The 23,801-nt window shown below is 39.6% G+C and overlaps 1 protein-coding gene across 1 annotated transcript in view; it reads left to right on the forward strand.

Moving 5' to 3' along the window:
* PRKN (parkin RBR E3 ubiquitin protein ligase) overlaps window positions 1–23,801 on the forward strand; it is a 543,490-nt gene that overhangs the window by 517,124 nt on the left and 2,565 nt on the right. The window contains exons 9-10 of the mRNA XM_033011713.2: window positions 6,653–6,739; window positions 19,758–19,875. Of these exons, the coding sequence (XP_032867604.2) occupies window positions 6,653–6,739; window positions 19,758–19,875 (205 nt within the window). The remainder of the gene's footprint in view (window positions 1–6,652; window positions 6,740–19,757; window positions 19,876–23,801) is intronic.

The following is a 23,801-nucleotide window of genomic DNA, read 5'->3' on the forward strand; positions in this document are numbered from 1 at the left end:
GTTCACAGCAGTAACGTGACAAGTACTGTGACATTCAGGGGAGGGTGGGGGTTGTTTTTAATTGACTTTGGGTGGAAATAAGTAACAAAGTACATCATTTCAAAGTAAAAAAATGCTTAGTCTGTGTTTATGGATGTATGAACTCTAGACAAGAATCCAACTGCTCTCCTGCTCAAAAGATATGCTATATGGTAAAACCTTCTCCAGTGAAATTTGGGGTCTGGGGGCTTTTCTTAAAAATAAAAATAAAAATAAAAATTCTGTATGTATGTATCACTCACTATAACATTATAATCTGTACTTTGGAAAGTGCAATTGGAAGCTGTATTTTTCTAAACAGAAACACTACAGAAAGACGACTTTGGGTATTATGGACAGTGCCATTCTGTATGTCACTTCCTGATAGCTTTGATTTCCCTTAAGGCATGATCATATTTTCAATATAAATCTTTGCTCCAATCAGCAGCCTGTAATTTGACTACAGAAGCTCATTTAGGATTGAAACTTTGTGTCGTATAATATTTTGCACTTTCAAGTGTTTTTTTTGACCAGGTGATCATGTTGTCAAGTGAAGACAAGGAATTTTTTGCCTTTCCAGTGTTCTATTTGTGTTACTATTTAATAAAACCCTCTCCAGGTAAACTAAAAATAATAAAATAAAAAAAAAACCCTAGTTGAAAAATCCTGCTAATCTGATAACATATCAGACTCTACATTTGCTGTATGGTTAGAACTCATAGGAACTTCTGTGTGGGTGGTGACTGGTTATTTGCACTCTCCCATCATACTTTTATTTACAATTTAAAAAACAAAACAAACAAACAAACAAAACAAAAAAAAAATACACACCCAACTAAAGCGTGTGGAAATACTTTACTGGTTACCTTTATTAGGCTAAGTTTTGACCTTATGAAACCAGGGTGTGGTTCTTTTGAGGAATGATCTGAGATGATTATTGGGGAGTCCAATGTTTAAAAACTGGAAATCTTCTCCCTTACAGTGCTGTTACGTGATCTTGGACAAGTCTCTTTGGTGTGGATCCTCAATGGCATTTGGGTTTCCATCAACTTAATTTAGATCCTCAAATTTTAGGGGTCTGTGGCCACAGATTTCTATAAATTTGGCTCCAGTCACTAAAACAGAAACAGTAGTACTTTGCTGTTTCACAGGAGTATGGTGGTAGAGGTTCACTTACAATTCCAAGATGCTCCGATGCTCTGGTGATCAAAGTCATGCAGGTATCTTAGAATGCTACATTTTTTTGCCTTGATGTGTAATATATCACCAAAATGTTTTTGAAGACATAAAAATAAGTCTGTCACCATATAGATCTTAGATTATACTTGGTTTCCCTTGCATTATCTTTAGAATATACTATAGCCTTCACACATTACAATAGCACTTAATGTTCATTTTCTGGAAGCTCATTAAGCAATATAATTAATACCTGTCAGCTGTGGTTTATTTCACTCTTAGCATGAACTATGATTATAATGTAGTACTCATGGTTTGTATTTGGAATTGATTTTAGGGGAAAGAGTGAGTACAGGCATTGAAGGTTGATTTCTTGAAGTACTTGCTTGCCTGAAAAGGCAAGATAAAATTTATAAGCTCTGCATTTTAAATGAAAGGTGAGAAGATCTGTGTTGTTATTCTTTATTCATATAGTCTGAGGAACCTTTGCATCTCTTACATACTAGTTTTGCACTACTGGCAGAAAGCTCCAGTACTGATGGAGATGTTGATCCTGCCTTCATTCAGTAGCTTTAATTTTTATGATTCCCATCTGTAATGAAGCGTCCAGACAGCCAATACTGAATGAAGGGAGATCAAAGAAAGAAAAGGTGGAAAAACAGAGAAGACAAAACAGTTTTGATAAGATTTCTAGTCAATATATTCTCAATGACAGCAGGTCATATCAGAAGAAACTGATTTTGTTCTGTGATGAGATTACAAGTTCGATAAGAAAAAGTAATTGCACAAAATCAATTTCAATTTTTGTAAGACATCAAACGCCAGAATATTCTGATAAGGAAATCATCACCGTAATGTGTCAATAAAAGGCTTTAGGGGGCTGGGTTCCAACTGATACAGTTAGGGTCTGTGCAGCAGCATAGTCTCATCACTGTCAGACGATGCAATATGGATGCCTCGCTGAGCTGTGGTTGTGTGGATTAAGAACTGGCAGATCACAGAAAGTAGCGTTTTCTGTGAAGAATCTATGTGTAGCAGGGTATAGCTAGCAGCATTCAGTGGAGACTGACAACAAACCTGTCACAATTCAATACTCAGCAGTGATCCAGAAGTAAATAGAGACTCTGCTGGTACAGCACAGCAATGATATAAAGATTAGTTAAATGTAGTTAATGATAAAAGCAGGACAGTCCCCATATAAGTGCCATGAATATGATCTGGGGCTGGAGGAGAGGGGGAGGAGGAACGGCTTAACCAGTGAGAAACTTAAGAGTTTCCCTGTTTAGGTTAAAGAGGAGTCAGAGGTATCCTGATTACAGCGCATAAGTACCTTCACAGGAAGAAAATATGGGATACTGAAATACTCTATTTTAGCAGAGAGATGCAAAGCAGAGAGCAGTGGTTGGAAGCTGAAACCAGAAAGGAACAAAGTAGACCTTAGCTACAATATTTAACAGTGATTTTGAAGCGCCATTAAAACACTATACCAGAGGTATGAGTGCTTCTTTCCTCACTTCATGTCTTTAATCTGGATGAGAATGTCCATTTTGAAAGAAAGGCTTTGGCCAAACCATGTGTCATATATAGTCTGTCTTCACTCTAGCTAATAGCGATAACTGTAGGAGTGACAATGTGGCTGTCCAGATTTCTACATCGATTGCAGAAGCCTGGTAAGAAATCTAGGTGTGTGCCTGAGTTGTTAGCTCACACATAAATCCCTAGCAGTGCACCTACAGTGCTGCAGATTAAAGATTAAATCTTGGCTATGACTACCTCACTGCAACCTTGACTTCATTCTGCTGTGTAGACACATCGGAGGAAGTAAAGGCAAAAAAGAAAAGGAATATCTGAGTTTAGGAGAAACTTTATAATTATAGTAGAGAGCTCAGACTTGAAGCTTTGTGTAGGGATTCAAGAATGGGAGTATTACATTGAATTTGGAAGAAAGATATGTTAACAATAATATTTTATAAGCACTATAGGGAGATACTATCACAGACCAAAGAAAAGGCATTTGCAGTAGGCAAGAGAGAGAATTAGAGCTCTGCTGTTTAATCCAAGGGAAAACAGATCTTTGAAATGTTGTGAAAAAGGAAATGGCAAAATCTTGTTTGAAAAAAAAAACAACCAGCATACTATGTAAATGAAAAACTCATTTTCCTTGCATCCAAAGAAAGAGCTACATTCTACTCCCACTTTCAAACTTAAAACACTTGAAACACTATAATTGGGCCAGTCAGGAATAACTAAAACTATATCTTGGTTTCACCATCCTAGTTTCTATTCAGCGTCACTCTTGGCACTGCAGATGTCATCTGTGGAGTTTGAATTCCATAGAGCTGACCGGAGTTTGGTCTGATTTTCTCTTTTTTTTGAATGATCATAAAGATAGAAGGATTTTTAAAACAGGATCTGGATCCCTGTTGAGGTTTTTAAGACCTCCTCTTCTGAAGTCGCTTGGATTCAGGATTTCTGCTTAGGCCTATCTCATACATTTTTACAGGTACTCGAAAGCCTGTAATAGCACACACACAGGTTATATTAATTTCCAGTGCCTAAATCCCTTAAGTACTTTGGGGATTTCCCTTCTAATCCTCTTTTTAATGCATAAACCTAGAGGGTAGGCTTGGGACCTTTGGGATTTATTCTTTGTGTTGGTTGTTTTCCAACCCAAGAATCTTTCAAGGGTAACAACAGTATGTGCTAAATACACAGAGACATAGAAAGTTCATATGCTGTTTATATTATCACAGTAATCTGCCAGTCTTCTTTTGGCAAGTGAAGGGAAAGAGAGCGACTATTATCAGTAATTACACTACTTACAGTAATTTTAAACACTTACTAATATTAAATTTATGCAAAACTCTTAAATCCTGACTGAACAACTTAAATCCTTTTCTTTCCAAGGGCAAAATAACTGTATTAATATTAATGAAGCCACAAAATACAAGTTAACTGACAGCATTTTTACAGTTGCTGTATTTTATTACTGAAACTTTATTATATTTTTCATGTCTGAATGTAAAAAATGAATAAAACTATTAGAAACTGCTTTTCGTTGTAAGTGACATGAATTTTCTTTATGATGCATGCTTTGTCATAAAAAGGGAGTCTTTAATGCATTTCTGTTGGGAGATTCCTATTTATTCTGACAAACTGATCAGCCTCCGGGGTGTTCTTTTGCCACAGAACTGATTTTACATCTCATCCATTATCTAATAAGATGTGAAAAGAGTATCCTGTCTCACCAAAAAAAATCAGGCTTTGTTTCATTACAAGGATGTGGCAGGCTCACTCGTGGACTTGCTTGCAGGATATGCAATTGTTAGTGAAAGGCCCAGTTATACACTCATGCATGTTTCCAGTACAGCAAGCTTATGGGGAAAACATTGGTCCTGAGGATTTTTTATTTTAAAGGCAAATATAAAAAGTGTCCTGTATAATGAGGAAATGCATTTTACATCTTTAAATAATATGGTGTGAATTTATGAATTTTATTATTATAATAAATAGCAATGCCACATAAACTACACTGTGAGGCAGCCAGAATGTATTTGCAAAATATATGCCCTGTTGGTGTTTTTTCTTTCTTTCTTCAGTATTTCCCCCCTTTCAATGTTTATGAAAGGTTTAAAATTGTACTTACATGGGAAAAGTGAGAGAGGCTAGAGTGAGGAAAGCAAGCTGAGGCCTTGTGTGATAAGACAGTGATAAAGCAAGTGTGTACAAAACCCTTCCAGACAAATGTTTTCAGCCAGATGTGTTCATAAGGAAATAAAAGGGAATAGGATACACAGTTGGAAATGTGGTTAATCCTGGCCATAACCTTAATCGTTAAGGGATAATAAGTCTTTGAAGTATTAGGTACCCAGACAGAGAGTGCCTCTCCATATGTGTTTGAGCAGTGTTCAACATGGCTGAAACTTGACCACTAATGCAGTGCAAATTGTTGCTTTTAAATGATGCTCTATTACAGTAATGCAGCCTCTCATACAACTTACCTTGCAAAAATGCCTCCATTGTTAAGCTGTTTGCTAACAAGCACAAGGGAATTAACAAATCTGTTTTAGTTGAAGTAAAATAAAACATTTTAAATCATTGACAAAATAGTGGAGAGAAGTGACAAGAAAGTAAGTGCGTGATTAGGTTTGATATCTCTGGAGGTTAGAACAGTCACTCCACTCCTCCACTACAAATTTCTATGACTTTCTGAATAACAGGATCAATCCTTATGGACTTGCACAATGCTTCTTTCCATAAAAGTGCAGTTTCTTTAGCATAACAATGAAATACGATTTTCAGTGCTTCTTAGAAAAGTGACAATACAGCTTGAAAGAGTTTAAAATGAAATTGCAAAAGCTGGAATTTGTGGCAGACAAATGTTCTAGTGTCGTGTCCTCCTGATACCCTTTATTCATTACATGTGAATGCAGCTCTGTATCTAAAAATCAAGGCTGTTTTATCAGTCTTGTTTATAATGCCAGTCAGAATGGCTTACTGCTGAGAGATCTTTCAGAGTCTGGAGTTGCATCAAGACAGCATAGATTTAAAACAGCATAAAAGAGATCCATTTTACATTATTGACTTTTCCCCTTACCTGCAAGGACACAGAATTTAATGCAGCATTGATGGGTCAAAGATTTTGACACATGTCAAGACAGAAATCTTCATTTTTAGAGTTTAAAAATGATGCATCAAACTTGATACATATGAACTAGTTTAGGTGGCAGAGGAGGCTCAGGCTGAGGTAGGGACAATTGTTTTACTCATCTGCAAAAGACATTACTTTTCAACGAAGCCTTATGTAAAGAACAATGTAATTGAAGGAAGATGAAACCAGAACAATTGCTAGAAATGCAATAAAGGTCTAGAGGTAGTCCCCTAAACCCCTTGTTAAGTAACCTATCATTGTGTTCTTTCTATGGATTTTTTTTAAGCCACTCTATAAAAGTCTATGGCGAGGATATAATTTTCTAGAAAATGGTATTTCATATGGCCTATATAAAGTGATCATCCCCTAGTAAAGTCAGCAATAGTTTTCCATAGAGAATGCATTTGCTTCAGAACTATGAATAGACTATTTCCATTAGCAAACACTGTAAAGCAGAACTGCTTGTTTCAGCCAGTACCCTTCTTGTATAAACAGATTTCACTGTAGGAGAAACACACCCAAAAGTACCTCGTATGACTTTATGTCCCTAAATGGACCATGTAGCAAAATCTCATTTTTAATAATGGCATTTATGTTACTTCACCAATGAAATGTATAATAATAACAGCAAAATTGTTGTGTTAATGATCAGGGTCTATAATAAGATGCACAATTAGGAGGATTATGGGAATTTAATGGGATGAGAAGGGCAAGAGATCATCTGCTGGATGACTCTTCATGATTGTAACCTGCTGTCTATATCCCTAATGTGTTTTTATGACTTGTGCGCTTTGGTTTGTTTTCCAGTTTGTGTTCTGCCGTGAATGTAAAGAAGAATACCATGAAGGGGACTGCAGCTCTCTCCTCAGCACGCAGGGAGCCATGGCCCAGAAGGTAGGGATCCCACAACTCATTACATCCTGATCATTATCCCTGGCCCAGCTAGAGCGACATTTGTCAAATGGGTCCTAATTATAAACCTAAGTAAAAGCAATTATGTTCATGCTGAATTACTCCAGCCGTTGGAGGTGCCGAATTGGCTTTGTGGTGGATTTCAGTCACTTTGATTGATAGGGTAGCTGAGTTCTGTCAGGAACACACAGGGCTCTGCCATCAGTTGATAAAGAAAAGGCCTTCCCAATGGGCTTTTGGGGTTGTCTCTATTCAATGTGAACACTTTTGAAAGGCTTTCTATAGTCTTGCTGCCTTTCAGCTTATTTTCAGTGCACCAGTCAGGAAATCATGTGGGTTTGGACTGAATAACAGAGGTTTTATACAGCCTATGCAGAAAATGCTGTTGATAATTTATGTTTTAGCTTAGAGAAATAAAAAATGGATTGCCAAGGCTGGAAGCTGTTAAATGATAATTATTCTAGGCTGCTCTATAATTTTGTAGCCATTGTAGATATAGACCTGGACAGGAAATAGTTTTTCTCTCCTGGCATTTCTCTTTGTTTGAGATTCAAGTTTCCCTGCTCTCCATGGGAAATAAATCAGTCTTTCCAATTAAAAAAAAAAAAAAAAAAAAAAAAAAAAAGAGAGAAAGTGCAAAGAACAGGAGAGACACACCCTGAATCTCTCACAGCTTGATGCCCAGGGTGCACTCCTAGGAAGCAGAAAACTGATATTCAGATGTCTGGCATGTTTGATCCTAAGAGGAAACTCGAGCCCTGAGCCCACACACAATTCAACGTGGCAGATGCAGGATGGTGGGCAGGTGCTGATGGGGGCTTGTGGCCGGCCAGCTCTCAGCATGGCCTGCCTGCCTCTCTCTGAGGCTGGCTTTTCGGGCTTCTCGGTCTTTGAACATAGAGACTGGGAGGGAGCTGGAGGCCTACTGGGAACCTTTGCCATGTGTTACCATGAGACAGTTCATTTGACATACTTTGGAGACATTGCACAAGAGTATGACATGCATAGGGATTCTTCTCTTTAACATTTCTTAGTGAAACTGTTCTGATTTATAAAAAGAATTAGCACTAGTTGAGACATAATTAAACAGCCTGTACCCTAGTAGTCAGTCAGGGTATCTACCTCTGGTGCCCTGGAACATATGTACTGTATGAGATCCAAAATCCATCTACTTTCCCAGCCTCTTGTGATTTGTGATTCGGATGTGGTATTTTGTATTTAGCAGCTATCATCAACTTTTTATTCCCTGAATTTGTGCAACCCTCCTTTTTTGAAGCCATACATATACAGGGAGATTTGCAGCTTAACTACCCTCTATGAAGAACAATCTCCTTTTGTTTGCAGTAGACTTAGAACAGTCTTCCATTTCCCATTCACATCTATGTAAAAATGAAACTTCAACAGAGACCTTGAGAGATACTTAAAGTATGCAATAGCCTAGTAAAGTAAGACACCAAGGCTCAGTGTCTTACCCAAATTAAATAGAGCTAGAACTTGAATGTATCTCAACAGTGAGCCCTATATCCATTAAGCTATTTATGCCTAGAATTTTTCCTAGAGTACTTCAATTCATCATGGCACCTTACAAATGAATTCAACAATGTTGGCCCTGTGGAAGTTAGAGTTTGTATCATTTCCATGCTCTAGGGCAGAGATAAAGGTGTGCCAGGAAATATCAGAATGGCATAGGAAGAAGTGGTTTATTTAAAATATTTGCATATTCCCTTAGCTTCTCCTGATTACAATTAGAGCACTTTGTCCATCTACCTGAATACATAAGTTGCACCCAATTAGACCTGCTAATTTAGGAAAGTTGACTACTTTTGCTGTTCCAGTGTAATGCGAACATTTTTGCTATTTCTGAAAACTTTCCTGTACTCTCGAAGAGCTGTTCCAGAATAGCTGAATCTTTCAGCTATGCAAATCAGTTCCCCAGTATAGACAAGATCATAGACTACCCAAAATACATTTAGACTCCAACTTAAGCTGAAGTTAATTTACTTAGGTCAGCCACCTTTTCCCCTAAGAAACTGAGAGCTGCACTAATTAAACTTGTCCACACGGTGGTGATGTGCCACTGAAGGAATGCTTTCCCTCACTGTAACCAGGTGAGCAAACTGAGAGGTAGCTGAAACAAGGCAAGCCCAGGTGCTGCTGAGATAGATGTTGGTTTCATCCAAATAGCCCCACTACAAAGCTATCCTGCAAGCAACACTCCCGTACAATGCATACAAAACTTTTATGGGGCATATATGGAAAGAAGTGCGTATGGGACTGTTTCCATCTCTCACTGAGATTAATTGAAACATTTATCCATCTATGCTTTCAGCCTTTTTTGTTCTGTTTGGCCCTCCTCTGCTAGGTGCACAACCCTGTGTGTCAGAGTTAACTTGCTACATATTGTGCTGTTTGTTGAGGCAGTGAGAAGGATTGTTTTATCTTTGACCATCATCTGTTTCAAGGTGGGAATAATGCAATTCCAGGGTTGTCTTTGGCTCCTGCAGTTTGACTCCTGTCCGAATCCTTTAATTTATTTTAGAAACAGATCTTATTGTCACAACTCCTGCCACTGATTTCAGGGTCTACTAGGCATGCTGCCACCAAACTGTTCCTCTCCAGAACTGCTGCAGAGTACGTGGTCTCAGGAAAATACTTTCTGTAAGAAAAATGCAGGTTTTACTTTAGCCTCTAGTGGCTACTGTAGTGAAAGGACCTTCCATTGCCTTCACATTTCTGGAAACACCTGCACGCCTCTGATGTTCCCAGTATGAGAGGAAACACTGTGGGCATGTCTAGGCCTAAGTCAGCATGACAAAGATGAATATGGTGGAGCATGAGGAATGTGAAAGATCTGGAAGAAAAGCCAAAAAGAAGCATTGTTGTGGAGGAGGCATTGTAGCCAGAAGTGGATGACAACATAGAGAGCAGGAAGAGCTACGGTGCCTTAATGGCCTGTGTGCCAGGGCACTGCAGGGGCCACCTGCTCCCTGGGGGCTCTCTGTGAGTCTGTCAGGGCAGGGCCTGTCACTTCCCCGAGGACAGGGATGGGCCAAAATTGTGGAAGGTGGTCCCACAGGTGAGCCTGTGGCTGGGCAGGGCTGTGGGGAGCTGGAGACAGGCGCTGCTGCAGTGTCACTGGGGCAGCAGCTGACAACCCCAGGGGCTGGCATGGGATATTGGGCCATGAGCAGTGTGAGGGGATTCCCAGGGCACTGGGCTGGGACAGCAAGGTCTGGTGGTGCCCTCAGAGCCTGACACCAATTTGGGAAGCCATGGAGAAGGAGATCCCTCAGAAAGAGAGGTAGAGCCTGATAACAGAGGCATTCAAGTGTCCATGAAAACCAAGAGCTGACAGGAGTGACTGTGACTTGCCAGAGATATAGTGGAAGCTCCAGAAAGAGGAGCAGGAAGAGAGAAGAAAGGGAATAAGCCTGTGAGTTGACATGGGACAACTGTGAGGGTCCAGGAAGCAGAAATGGTGTTGGCAAAGGGGGCCTGTGCTTGGCCAGATGTCAGAAGTAAGGAGGAAGCCTGAGGTCAAGAGTGGGAAGAGGAGCTGGTGGGACTGTGAAGGGAAGGATGGCAGCAGGGAAGGGGGAGTGGAGTCCGTTGGCAGGAGGAAGGAAGAGAGCAACCACAACTGCAGAGCACAAGACGAACAAAGTAGGTGCCGCGTGTGGTGCTGAAGGCTATTCGAAATAAAAGGGTTTGAACCTTATAATGGAGGGAAACTCAGAGGCATTGCTTGCTTCTTGGGGTAGAAAAAGCAAACTCAGCAGCGGGCAGGCAGAGTAGCCCAGCTCTAATATTGGCATTTCATGATCTTTCAGATCTACACACAGATATTGCATGATCCATCGGGATGGATAAAATGTTCTCTTTCTACTGAAATGTCCATTTTTAGCCCTGATGGGCCATTGAAATTTCATTTTAAGCACCTACTGGTTCAGGTCTGATTACTTCCAATCTTAGCATGTAAGTTACATAATTTCAGGGAAAATAAAATGTTTCTGTGGCAACTTCAGTTAAGAATCTGTCTTTTAAAACCACTGCAGCCTCTTGTAGCTGTTTGAAGTTTGGGATGAGGGAAGTAATCATACTTGATGGATTAAAAGGCACAGCGTGCATGATGGAATCAATGACATAGTAAGGGTGACTCCTGCCAGATTTAGGTTTAGAAATAACCGCATTGTCCCTGCTACGTACACCACAAAACCAAGCTTCCTGGCCCCTTTTAACCTCACCCATAGACAGCCAATGCTGGTGGGAAATCTAGCCATAAACCAGCTTCCTCTGTAAATCCCCAGCTTAAAATTAGCCTAGCTTTCCTAGCACAAAACCTTTCTAGACAGTTTGCTTTTTACCAGGATAAGTAATGCACCTTCTTGCTCACTGACAACTGGACAATAAAATGTGACCACATGTTAGATTTGAACATGTACAGAGTAGCTTCCAGGACTGTTTTGGTGCTGGGCATGTTGATAAGACACCTGAAAGATAAACTGTAATAGAAATAGCAATGACACTGATGTAGAAGTGCATATGTAAATAGGTGAATAGATTGTGGGGCAGAGAGACATAAATGTTTGGGAAAAATTATACAAAATGGATTAAATGGGTTATAAAAAGGTATGTTTTAGAGATGGTTCTGTGGAAAAACTTTCCCCAAGATGGTTTTAGCTGCTGATTATCTTATCCTGCCAAGCCACTGAGAGTGTGATTATAAAAAGGTAACAGCTTTTCATCAAGTTTGCTTTTTCAAAAGTTGCTGTGAATTTAGTAAAGAGAATAAATTAAACATCGTGATAGATTTCTATAATACAGCTGTACACAAATCCCTCCAATAACCTGCATCCAAAGGCTTGAACCTAAAAGAACATCTGATGTCCAATTCATCATTCCACAAACTCAGTCTGGCAGTCTTTGTAGAACTCAGATGTAAATTTAGTTAATCTCATTGGAAAAAACTCCACTATTAACCCTAGGCCAGCAACAGCTGTAAACCTAAGCCTAGAACATCCATAGTGGCTGCAGTCTTAATGCTTGCCCAGTGGTCTCTTCTGCTCCACGCTGCAACCCAAGCTACTTCTCAGGACATATCTAGTCTTAGTCCAAGACTTAATTCCAGCTAGTTCTAGCAACTCTGGCCCTGCAAACCATGCAATCCAGCAAAATCCATTACTAAACATATATTTTTAGTTGTTGGTGAAGCTAAAAATTGTTACCAATTTCTTGCACGTAGGTTACAGAAAGGGTTGTGTGAACTTCCACCACTTTATTACATTGAAAATCTCCATCTGCTGTAGGTGTTAATTTCAGACCAGGTTCATTGTACATGCAAAGTAAAAAAATGTATTGTTAGTCTTAGCTGTCTCAGAAAGCTAATCAAAGACCTATTTTTAGTTCATTTACAATAATACCAGGACTTCTATTTCAAATTATATATAGTTAAAATAACAGATATGAAAACTTTCTAGTAACACCCATTTCTCTGGTGTTACGTTTAACCTTCCACTTCCTCCCTGGGTCCTAGGCTCAATGGATTCAGTCTGGGACAGGCTGGCATAGTGAGTCCTTTACCAGGGTGAGCATGATGTCAATATTGATGGGGTTTTTTATTTTCTCACTGAATAGTCTGCTTGGGGTCACTTTTATATGTTTAACACACTCCTTCACTGGTCTGCAAATCGATATTGGATCCAAATTTACTATCTATGGTGCATTTTACCTAAGTCAGTTATGTCTTTGTTATCCCTTGTTTTACCCATCTCTCAAGGCTGCATTTAAGTAACTGACCACTGAAGAGTTGTTTATAGCACTGGAGCCTCCCATATCATCCTGTGCATGTGCTTTCAAGGCCTCTGCTGTCATCCCACGCCTTTATTCCTCTGTGTAGCGTTTTATTATAGGGTCAGAGACAGTTCATTCTGCCTGTAATACCTACACTTGTCACTGCTGTGTTAGTTACAAAAACACATGTAACTGTTAACCCACACAATTATACAAAAGCAAAAGCAAAATAGGTAATAGTTACCTGGTCATTAGATAATTGCTGTCACTTGTTAAAGCAAATCTCTAGGCAGGCCAAGATGAGCCCAGAGAAAGCCTGATGGGCCCTGAGGCCTGTGGTGCTGGCTTGGCACAAAGGCTGTGGCCTCTTAAAAGAAACGGCAACAGCATTTTTACTGAGCCACAAATCTACATGTTCTAAACCTTCATCTGCAGTCTGTTTCGGTGTAAGTTTAGAGCTAGTGCTGTAAAACCTAACTTCAACTCCACTCCAAAGCTGTGGGATGCTGCCTGTCCCGGCTGTAGCCCTAAACTGGAGGCCTCGGTCACTCCAATCCCAAAGCCTATCCCCAAACCTACCCCCTTCAAACCAAACCTCAGCTGTTTGTTATTTGGCATCCGGTCCTTACAGCACTCAGGTAGCGAATGCAGATACTAACTTTGCTCTTCTGCCACTGGCAGTATAAAACGTATCCAGAACCCCTATCTGCCCTGGAATCCATCAGACCAGACCAAACCAAAAGTAGCTCAGTGCCCCAGCTGAGCCAGTGCAAACCTGACCCTGTTCATCAGCACACGCCACCTGGGCCGAGACTGCAGCCTAACCATAGTTTCTGGACTCAAACCTAGCTCGGTCATGAGCTCTCAGGCAAACGATCAGCTCTGAAGCAGACCCACTTGATCACTTCTCAGAAATGCTCTTTAAAGCTGCACAGGTGTGGCACAAAAGCACGCCCGTGCGTGCACACACGTCCAGGAAAGCCCATCGCATCACCTGGCATTTGTCACATAGTTCCTGGAAAAGCTCCCAGCTCACTTGGGCTGCAGGTAAGCCTCCAGCCTGTCTTTTCCTCCCATTGCCTCATGTATGCAGGTCTCAAAATTGCCAGTAGGTGGTATAAAATATACAGACATTGCTTGCCAGGCTTCCCTATTGTAATGTTAAGATATGAAATATTTAGCTAACACTTCATGAAAATCAGGCCTGGTGCAATGTATTTTTTTACAGTATTGCTGTGGAGTTGAAAAACTATGCAATGTGCATGTTAAATTGTAACAGAAAGACGTAATGCTGACAAAACTATGGAGTTGCATATGTTTCCTGACTTACTGTACGAAGGAAGCAGCAAGCTCCTTTCTTGCTTGAACCTTCAGTGAATGGTGAGTTGTTAGGGAAAACATACATGTTATATTGGGCTCCACAGTTATATGACCTTCTGAATCAGTTCTTGGTTATCAGCATTTTGTGTTTATGCTCTAACTACTGCAAATATCACTTTCAGAATTGTTCCTTCACTGTTTCAGCAAACTTTCCTTACTGCTGAAAACAGAAGGTGAGGTATTTGAAACAGTATACTACAGGCAAAAGTTAAAATGAGAAACACCCAGCATTTCTATGGAAACTTCTTTCTCTACTTGAAAGAGGGGGAAAGTTAATCAAAATGATAAATACTAAATGCTAACCACAAAAAACATTAATTATTTCACTGCATTTTAGTGAAAGAAAAAGCTACTGAAGAGGTTCATCATACATAACATCTTTCAATGAGTCCTGAGTCACAGTAAGAAATGTGGAACATCTATTATTAGACCATTGATTTTTTTCTCCATCAGATATATTTAAAAAGTTAATGGCTGTACAAAAAAAAAAAAAAAAAAAGGCACACCTAGCTTGATTTCTAAAGTGTCTTAAACAATTGGAAGAGAAACTAAGGCTTGGGTGTTTAGTAGCTGGTATATTCACAATGTCAAGCTCAGGACATTTCAACCCACAGATGCCTAATTAAAGGAGCGAGAAAAATAACTATAACCAGGAAATGTCCCATAAAATTAATCTCTATGTTATAAATAAAGATGCACCAGAAGAAATCTGAGAATAGATCTTAACTTCCTGTCTAACAAGAAATAGATGGCAGCTATAGAGAGGGAATTTTAGCTTTCCTATTTTGGGCAGCAATAAAGTAAAAAGGTATGACAGGCTTCTTTTGTTTATGAGGTGAAGGTGACAGACATTTGCAGCTGTATTGTCACTTCTGGGAGAAGGCATGTTCCTTAATCCACTCGTGGAAAACAGTTACACAAGAATGACCTGTATTAGATCAGATTTTCTGCTTCAGAGCAGTCTGAACTCAATATTCACCAGCTACCTGAATTTAATTCATAATGATATGAATGGCCCCAACATGCAATGAGAAGCTTGATGTGCAGTGTCACCAAACCAGAGTGCTCTGGGTTTTTTTAGTGAAAGTCTCTTTCATCTTGTATCAGACACAATATCCTGTGCATATCACTTTGGGTTTAGCTAGTTGCTGTCATCACAAAGCAGCTCTTTTTTATGGCAGAATTCCCTAGGCACACCAGACAAATTGGCTCACACAAATCTGCTTCATGTGAATCTAACTGGATCACAGTGGTACTGAAACCTCTGTTTTTCCTGTGCGTGAAAGATAATCCCATTGATGGATATCTTTCCTGTTCCTTATCTGTAGCCACATTTTAATGTTTTGATTAGCCCAAATCTTCTCTAGACTTGAACACTAGTCCCATAGCTATGCATACCTCTCTCTGAGATTTTGAACTCTTAAATTACTCAAATAATGCATTTTTTTCTGAAGTCCTTCTAGCCTACCTAGTGCCCTAGACATCGGCTGTTTTTTCCCCCACAGCTGAAGTAAGACACCACTAAACACAACAGCAGATTAATTCATGTGAACATGTTCATAAAACAGTTCAGTAGAAGCTGAGAAAACAAAATAAATTTAAGTTGAACTGTCACCATCCCTTGTAGAGAAGGCTTCAACAGATGAGCCTGCTTTTGCTTAGAGCTCTAGCCCAAAATAATTAGTGGGCTGTGTTAATCTAAATGTTGTGGTTCGCTGAAGATTGCTTTGTGTACAACTAATTATTCTTTGTCTTCTTTTCAAACACTTTCAAATATCCATAGGTGTTCTCACATTTGTGCTAGAAAATCAGTAATACTTTATGTTTTGAGACATCTAAGCCTTTTTAAAATGCCATATTTCACACAAAGTAATAATTTTACATATTTAAAAAAACAAAACGAAACATTTTTTTCCAAGGAAAATTAACTTAAAACCAAGCATTTCTGATCAAAAGGAAGAGTATTTATGATTTTAAAAAATATTTCATAGGATACATTTTTTAAAGTTACGCATGACCAGCTTTTTCGCTTATCAGAAAGGAATTAAACACCAAAAGCAAACAAGCAAGAGTCCAGAAATTGCATTCGTTACAGCTAAGGACAACATAATGTTAGCAGCTTCATATTCTATTCTGATTCAAGGGTCTTCAGTTTTCAGATGTTGTCTATGCTAGGCAAAATTAGCATGATCATAAAAGAGGTGTGCTTACATAACACAGTATATAATGCAGTGGATGTCAGAATTTAACATTATATATCTAATGCTTCCAGTATTTTGAACAAGAAGTTTTGCCATAAATGTTTTTTAATCTGGATGGTACTGCTTAGTTGCTGGCTGTGAACACATACTTCATTTACTTTATGTAGTTCTACTGACAAGTTGATGTGTGCCCTATTACCTGAATGAGATGCTACTTTAAGAAGGACACTATTTGTATTTCAAGATGCTTCTGTCTCTGTAGGAATTTTTCTAGTACTGCCTGATATTGATTAACTGCATAAAAAGCTTTCCATGTACATGTTCTTATATTGCTGTATGGTGCTCAGCAGTCTCTGTGATCTCTTTATCCCTATTATATTTTCCAAAGGACTCAGCATAGAAACAGAATAGAAATAAATTTACGTCCTTCAGTGTGACCCAGAGATAACAAGACAGACATTTTCCCCTATCTCACTAAGGCAATACTGCAGAAAGGGATGTTGAAAAATGCTTGCAACAGCTCTTACTGTAGCTTCCTGTTATTTATGGGTATTCATTCCTGGTCATAATGTGCAGCACAACTGAGAATCAAAAAAATGATTCATGAAGTGGCATGGATGGAATCTAGTAGCTTTTCACTAGTGCTGTGGCAAATATTATATAATAATTGGGGAACTAGAGCATATTGTGCGGGGTCAGCATCACAAGTGATCAGTCTCCTGTCCTCAGCAAACTGGTGTGATGTACACCTGGAGCATCTCTGAACTTCCTATCCAAGACTGGGCAGGCCAACTAAAGTGAGAGCCACCTCTGCTTGATAGACCTGTTCTCTTACCTAGGCCATTGTCAAGGAGATTAGGTTTGCTAGCATAGGACAAAATAACGTGATTTAAATAGATACTGGTAATGAACTGCCATACACATTTCCTTTATTGTTTGAGGAAGAAATGCAGATAAATGTATGTGTGCTTGCAGTCACTGTATGTGAAGCTCTAAATAAAGCAAATGAACACTGGAGGCTTATAGATCAGTACTCTATGATTTCTTTACTGAATTGGAGGGACTCCATCACTGTACCATTTCTCTGCATTTGCTTCCTGCAGCAGGAAGTTTTTAATTTAGCATTCAGCAAGACTGGGCATAGGAGGGATGTTTCAGCTCTAATGGACTGAAAAGATCATGCTGTTGCATCTATTTCATGCTGTAATTTTTACAAAGGAACATATTAATATAATAATTCACTCTGCTGTTTTCAGCAATTTGTTGTTTCTTTGTGATTTGCATATGTGTGGTTTGAAGTTGTTTATTTTAGTTATTCCTAAGATCTCCCAAGTTTGTGTTTGTTTTCAAAACTAATATAAAATATTTTTATACAAATCAAATGAACAATTTGGCATGTGAAACTTTGACTCAGTGTCATTTGCTATTAGGGCACAACAAAGACATGAAGATGGGGAAAAAGTATGTTTCCAAGTACTGAACCACACAGTTTGGGTTTGGAGTGTTTGGGAAAAACAGTCGCTATGAAGCTCTTCTGGGTTGACTACAAAAATTAAAAATACTTCTTGTCTACTCATGCAGCTATTATTCAGGAAAGAATAACGATGTTTTGTCACTGCTATAGTGATTTTCTTCTTGAATCAACTGTATGGATGTTAAGTATTTCATTCCCATTACAATGAGATGAAATGAATATCATCTTATTTTTGTCACTTGTAAACTGAGGCCCAGGTCAAGCATTCCCTACTCTCCCCATCCTGTGTTCAGGCCTGAGTTAGCTCAGATTGCCTGCTAAAGTCATCCTTCCTTAAAGATCAAGGTGCTGCAAGATCAATACCAGATTATGTTCTTTGCTGCTAGCCTGAGAAGCTTTTTCTATTTCCCAGAACTCACTAATGTGCCGTTGTACAGAGGTCATCCTTTTGTTGAATTGCTGAATAATCCAGCAGGGTGCAGGGCTGAGTTCCCTCTCCAGAAGCAGAGAGCCAACGGTAAAAGTCACTTCTAAGATACAGCTGAGAAGACTTTGTTCACTTCCATCACCTCTACGTCAAAAGTATTAGCAAATAGGAGAATATTAATTGAGGAACAACAAAAGGGATTCAATGGCTGAGGAGACTGATGTAGGTAGTAAAATAAAAGAAATAATACTATAAACACATTTTTGAGGTTTCCTGATTAAAAAAGACTTGTTTGGGTTTTTTTAAGATGCATGTGCAACGGCCACCAGATGAGCTGGAATTGAATTTGTGCAGATGTTGCACTTTGTTATTCCATTTTAACCCAGGTGACTTCAGCCAAGAAATAAAATCGAGGTTTTACTCACTGACACTGCAACAGCTCACAGGTTTTATCAGTAGTAGCTGAGCAGAAATCAAGAGGCGTTATAGTTGTGTTGCATGTTTAAAAGTTGGTCCAATTTTCTTTTGCTGTCTTACTAGAAATAAAAATATTTAAAAATTATCCATGTAAATAAATATTAGAAGTCTATCCACATAACAGCCTGTAAGTATTTAGAAGGTATGCACAAAGAAGTTATGGGAATTTTTACATATTATATAATTTAGCTTGAGCTCATAATTTTCCCACATGCTTGAAAAAAAACCACATTATGAATGGAGAGAGCAGAAGTTCAGAGCTGGAACTTACATACGTTGTTTACATCTACTATTCACATAGTTGTCAACCTTATGTGGTAGAAACGACCCAAGGCACTGCCATCTCCTTTGTCCTTGTAATATCATTTTAGGTAGGAAATTGCCAAGTAGGACACTTGTGCAGATTATGTAATTTTGTCCCAGTCATAAATAGGACAAACACAGGAGTCCCTTTTAAAACACTCTTCATGATGACTTTTTCCATCTGTGTCATTCTATCTGGGGAGCTACTTGCTTTCATTGTTCACTGGGTGGTTTGGGTTTTTTTACATTTTCTCCAAAATGTTTTTGTTTCTTCTCTGTGCCTCTTAAGGCTTCATTAGTGTATATAGATTTACGTTTGAATGAAATCTAGACCTCTGAAACAAAGGAGTACGGTTTATTGTGAAAAACAGTTTCCTTCCAGGAACCCTACCATTCTGCATTATCAAGCGTTGCATTGCCTTGGTGGTTTTGCTTTTCCTGCATGAAGGGCTTTAATCCCTGAAGCAGAATCAAACCTACAGTGTCTAACATGTCACGTCTCCACCAGCTTCATCTGACTCCGGCTTCGCTTTGCCTTTTGCTTTACCTGTCTTTGTGCATTTGCAGCACGGCTTGATGCCCCCTGTGTCCTCCTGCAGGGGCTTTGCCTGCCCCTCGGGGCAGGGAGCAGCAGGGAGGGCACAGCCTGCACTGCACTGGATGGAGGAAGGGCCCCCAGGATGGCACACACTCCTGCTGCTGCAGCTTCCCCCCACCACCCTGCAGCCCAGGAGCTAACCCATTACATGAGTTGTGCACACTGGGAGAAATTAAATTTGCATTTTGAAGCAAAAATGCTGCATCTCAAACAAAGTCCAGCCTACCTGGCTTTGCAGTCACTTGTGACTGTTTCTCATGGGTAAATAGTTACCACTTTAGTGTGGACATCATGTCCCAGCTCAGCCTTTCAGGATTGTGCCCACCGGTGTTTTTTCTCTCTTTTTGCAGGGATACGTAGTTGATGAACATGCAGCCATGCAAGCTCGATGGGAAAAGGCATCTAGAGAAACAATCAAGAAGACAACCAAGCCGTGCCCCAACTGCAATATTCCAGTTGAAAAAAATGGTAAGTTTATTAGATATCTCATACTTAACTGTCTTTTAAAATTCATTTTACAATATAAACGTATGAATGTGCATTTGTACATATGCACACTATTTTTCCAAGAGAAGAAGAGCACACAGAGCTTGAATCTTCCCTCTGTCACTTTATCTAAATTATCTTGAAATCACTAAATATAAATCACTTAGTTCTGAAGCCGCTAATTACACGTCACCAAATGCCCGGTTATTTTACAGATAGGGAAAATGAAGCACAGAGAGACTGTGGATGTAGCATTCATATGACTGAATGCCCAGGTGGTTGTCTAAACTCCCTGTCACTGGAAAAAAAAGACATTTGTAGGGCCAAACTCATCTCATGACAAAACAGAACATGTGTCTAATGTAGGCCAGAAGAATTGCACCTAAAAGTAGGGTGTGGAGAATTAGTCCTGCTGTAGATGTCTACGCAATATATAGCTGAATTTAGATGAGATTAGTCTCAACCCAGTGGCATGTCCACAGCAGAAGAGTAAGTCACAGGAAGAAACATGAGTCCTGACAAACTGGTTGCATTAATCTATGCTTACCATGTAGTAAGAAAAGGAAACTGCTGGCACTGTGGTGGTTAAAATCGGGAACAGAAACAGTGAATAAGTCCATGCTGTTCCAAGATTTAATTGTATTTATGTTAATTAATCAAAATATATTTAAATGCTTTCGTAAATATTATATGAATATTAAGTATAGAGGATGCTTCTCAGTTTTGGTGCATCACTTACTCAAATGGGATGCTAAAAACGCCAAATAAGACACTAAACTGCAAGGATCTAACACTTCAAGCAGTGATACCACAGAAATATTACTGAGGAAGAAATAGGACAAAATCCTGAAATCTGGGGTTTGATGAAAGAAAAGAAGGCAGTTGGCAGATGGAAAGTGGGAGACTTTTTCAAGCACAAGAAGCAGAAGGAAAGAAAGCTTGAATTCAAGAGTGGGAAGGCGAGACAAGATTTGGCAAAGTGTAGAGAGCAAGGTGGGCAGCAGAAGAGATATAAAAGAGGGATAGGTCAAAAAAATTATTTAAAGACTTGTAAAACAGGATGGAAACCAGAAGTTTGGACGGGATTAGAAATAGACAAATAGTAATTGTGACTATTCATACTTAACAGTTTGTGCACAGCCAAATAAAAAAAACTTCTGGTCAGGCTTGAAGAAGTTCTAAGACCTTTACCTTCTCTTACACTCTGTTACAAAATCTTTACTGTTAAATTACAGGCAGTTGTCACTTGTCACAAACAGGATATCCCTCTTTGACACCATTTACACAACTCCCACTAATGTTTAGGGAAGTTGCTTGTAAATATCCCAAATGTATCAAAAAGGAAACAAAGGCCATTATAATTTTTATCTTTGAAAGGAAATATTTATTGAAAATTGATAATAAGCAGGAAAAAAACCTTTCCTTGCTTATATCCTGACCCATGACAGAACAGTGCCTCATAATGCAGAATGGCAAACCCACAGCAGCAGGCTAGAAATGTTTTAACACAGCTGATCGTGCTGACATTCAGAAGGGCCTTGACAGGCTGGGGAATGGGCTGAGAGAAACCTCATGAAGTTCAAAAAAGGGAAATGAACAGGTACAGGTTGGGGCCAACCTGATGGAAAGGACCTGAGTGTCCCAGTGGACTACAAGTTGGGCATAAGCCAGCAACACGCCCTTCCAGCAAAGGTGGCCAACAGCATTCTGGGCTGCATTAGGAAGAGCATCACCAGCAGGCTGAGGGAGGTGATCCCTCTGCTCAGTGCTGGTGAGACACATCTACAGTGGTGGGTCCAGTTCTGGGCTTCACTGTGCAAGAGAGACATGGACTGGAGTGAGTCCAGTGAAGGGCTACAAAGATGATAAAAGGACTAAGTAAATACCTGCTGCAGGGAGCAAAGAAGACAGAGACAAACTCTTCTCAGTGGTGCCCACTGAAAGGGCAGAAGGCAATGGGCACAAACTGAAACACAGGAAATTCTGTTAAATTGTAAGGAAATGCTTTTAACTGTGTGGGTGGTTGAAGACTGGAACAGGTTGCCCAGAAAGTGTCTCCCTTCTAAGATACATTCAAAACCCATTTGGACGCAACATTGAGCACCCTACTTTACTACTTCAGTTGACCCTGCTTGAGCCGTGGGGTTTGGATGGGGTGATCTCTAACGGCACCTTCCCACCTCAGTGACTGCGATTCTGAGATTTAAGGTGTGAAGCTGAAAAAGTGCAGTGCTTGCTTTTTTCTCTGGTCATGGCTACTGCACATGCCAGCTTCTAGGCTGACATTTGTAAACTGAAAGCAGCACTTCTACCTAAGTACAGCTGGTGTCAAGCAGCTGATGACTGTACACCAAAGTCTTCCAACAGTCCTCATTTGGGAGGAGTACACTGTCTCCACACAAGAGAGTAATTCTGCCTTCCCTCCCCATATCTTTCTGTGGACACTGTCTTTTGCAAGGGACAGTGACAATGACAATAACTTTAATAGCCTGTATTTCTCTATGTCAATAACATTTCTGTAATAGCCTGTATAGCTACAGGCATTGTAGAATACTTCTGTATGCCAATAACTTTTCTGTAGTAGCCAAAGTGAAAGAGCAAAACATTCCCACAGCTCAATTCCCAGCCTGAGTTTAAACACACATCCATATCTCTCAGAGGACTGCTGTACTCACAAAGCTGTAGGCCACGTTGCTTGAGGCACTCTCTACTCTGCTAATCTCTGCTGCCCTGTAGCAGAGAATAACATGATTTATGTAGCTTGGCAGGTAGAGCACATGTTTGACAGAGGGTGCCTATTGGGATTTGAGTCCTGTGCCAGGACTGAGATGCGTTTTACCTCGTGATGGCTTAATACAAATCGTAAGAGAGGATTGGATCTACACCTTAAGTAAAGGGTAACATGGAGGCTGGCCATTGGTACGCTCACATTTAAATAAGATAAAAATGTCTGGCGAATTGCATCTCTTACACAAAGGTATAAACTGATGAATAGACCTTGCCATCACAGTTAGTTTTCTCTCTCTGTCAGATGAAGCAGACAGGCCTATTTTAACAAACCAGTTCTTGTGTCTCCTGCTGTTTTTACCTTCTGAGAATCATTCTAGAGTGGCATTTATAAAAAAAGGTGGTGTAAGGGTAGCAGGTCATACAGTAGGGAACACACACTCTCTGCACCTCCTATCACCATCTGGAGTCAAACCAAGATGACATTTCAGCATTTCTTCATCTTGCATGCTTTTCTTTCAGTTTGAACTACACAAGAGATCTCTTTGTGTGGTAAGCAACGTAATTTCTATTTGAAGTGTATTTCTGTAATGACCTTTGACAATGTTAATGTTTCATGTATTACAAAATAAACATTTCATCAAGGTCGTGAGAAGAGAGATTAAAGCTGCTCTCACAGTATGGGCAAGTAAGAAACCCAACACACAGGAAATGTTGATGCAATCAAAAGGCTGCTTCAGATACTAAGAAGGGCAAATCAAGTTAAATTACTAATGTCATTTTGATATAATCAGCAGACACCTAAGTCTGTATCTTCTGATTTATTCTCATTGCAAATCTCTCAGTTGTTGAATCTAAATTCAAAAAATAATTTCTTTTTGCTCAACTTCTGGCTCACAGCTGGACTAAGGTAGAGTATCCTTGACCAGACACCTCCATGATTTCTTTGAGGGGCCGCACACTGTCATCTCTTTTCCCTATCCCTAGCAGTCTCTTCCAATTTCAGACAGGACTGCAGTTCCTAGTCCTGCAGTCTCTCAACTGAGACCAGTACATTCCACCTCATTAAGAGAGGGAGTAGCAGGTTTTAGAAAGCCTATGAAAAGTATTCTTCAGGTTTGTACTTCTCTTTTATTAAATACTCTGCTTGGTTAGTAAAAGACTGTCTAAGTGGATTTTAA

This window comes from Tyto alba, unplaced genomic scaffold, assembly GCF_018691265.1.
Source record: "Tyto alba isolate M040663 unplaced genomic scaffold, T.alba_DEE_v4.0 Super-Scaffold_22, whole genome shotgun sequence".
Classification (NCBI taxonomy): domain Eukaryota; kingdom Metazoa; phylum Chordata; class Aves; order Strigiformes; family Tytonidae; genus Tyto; species Tyto alba.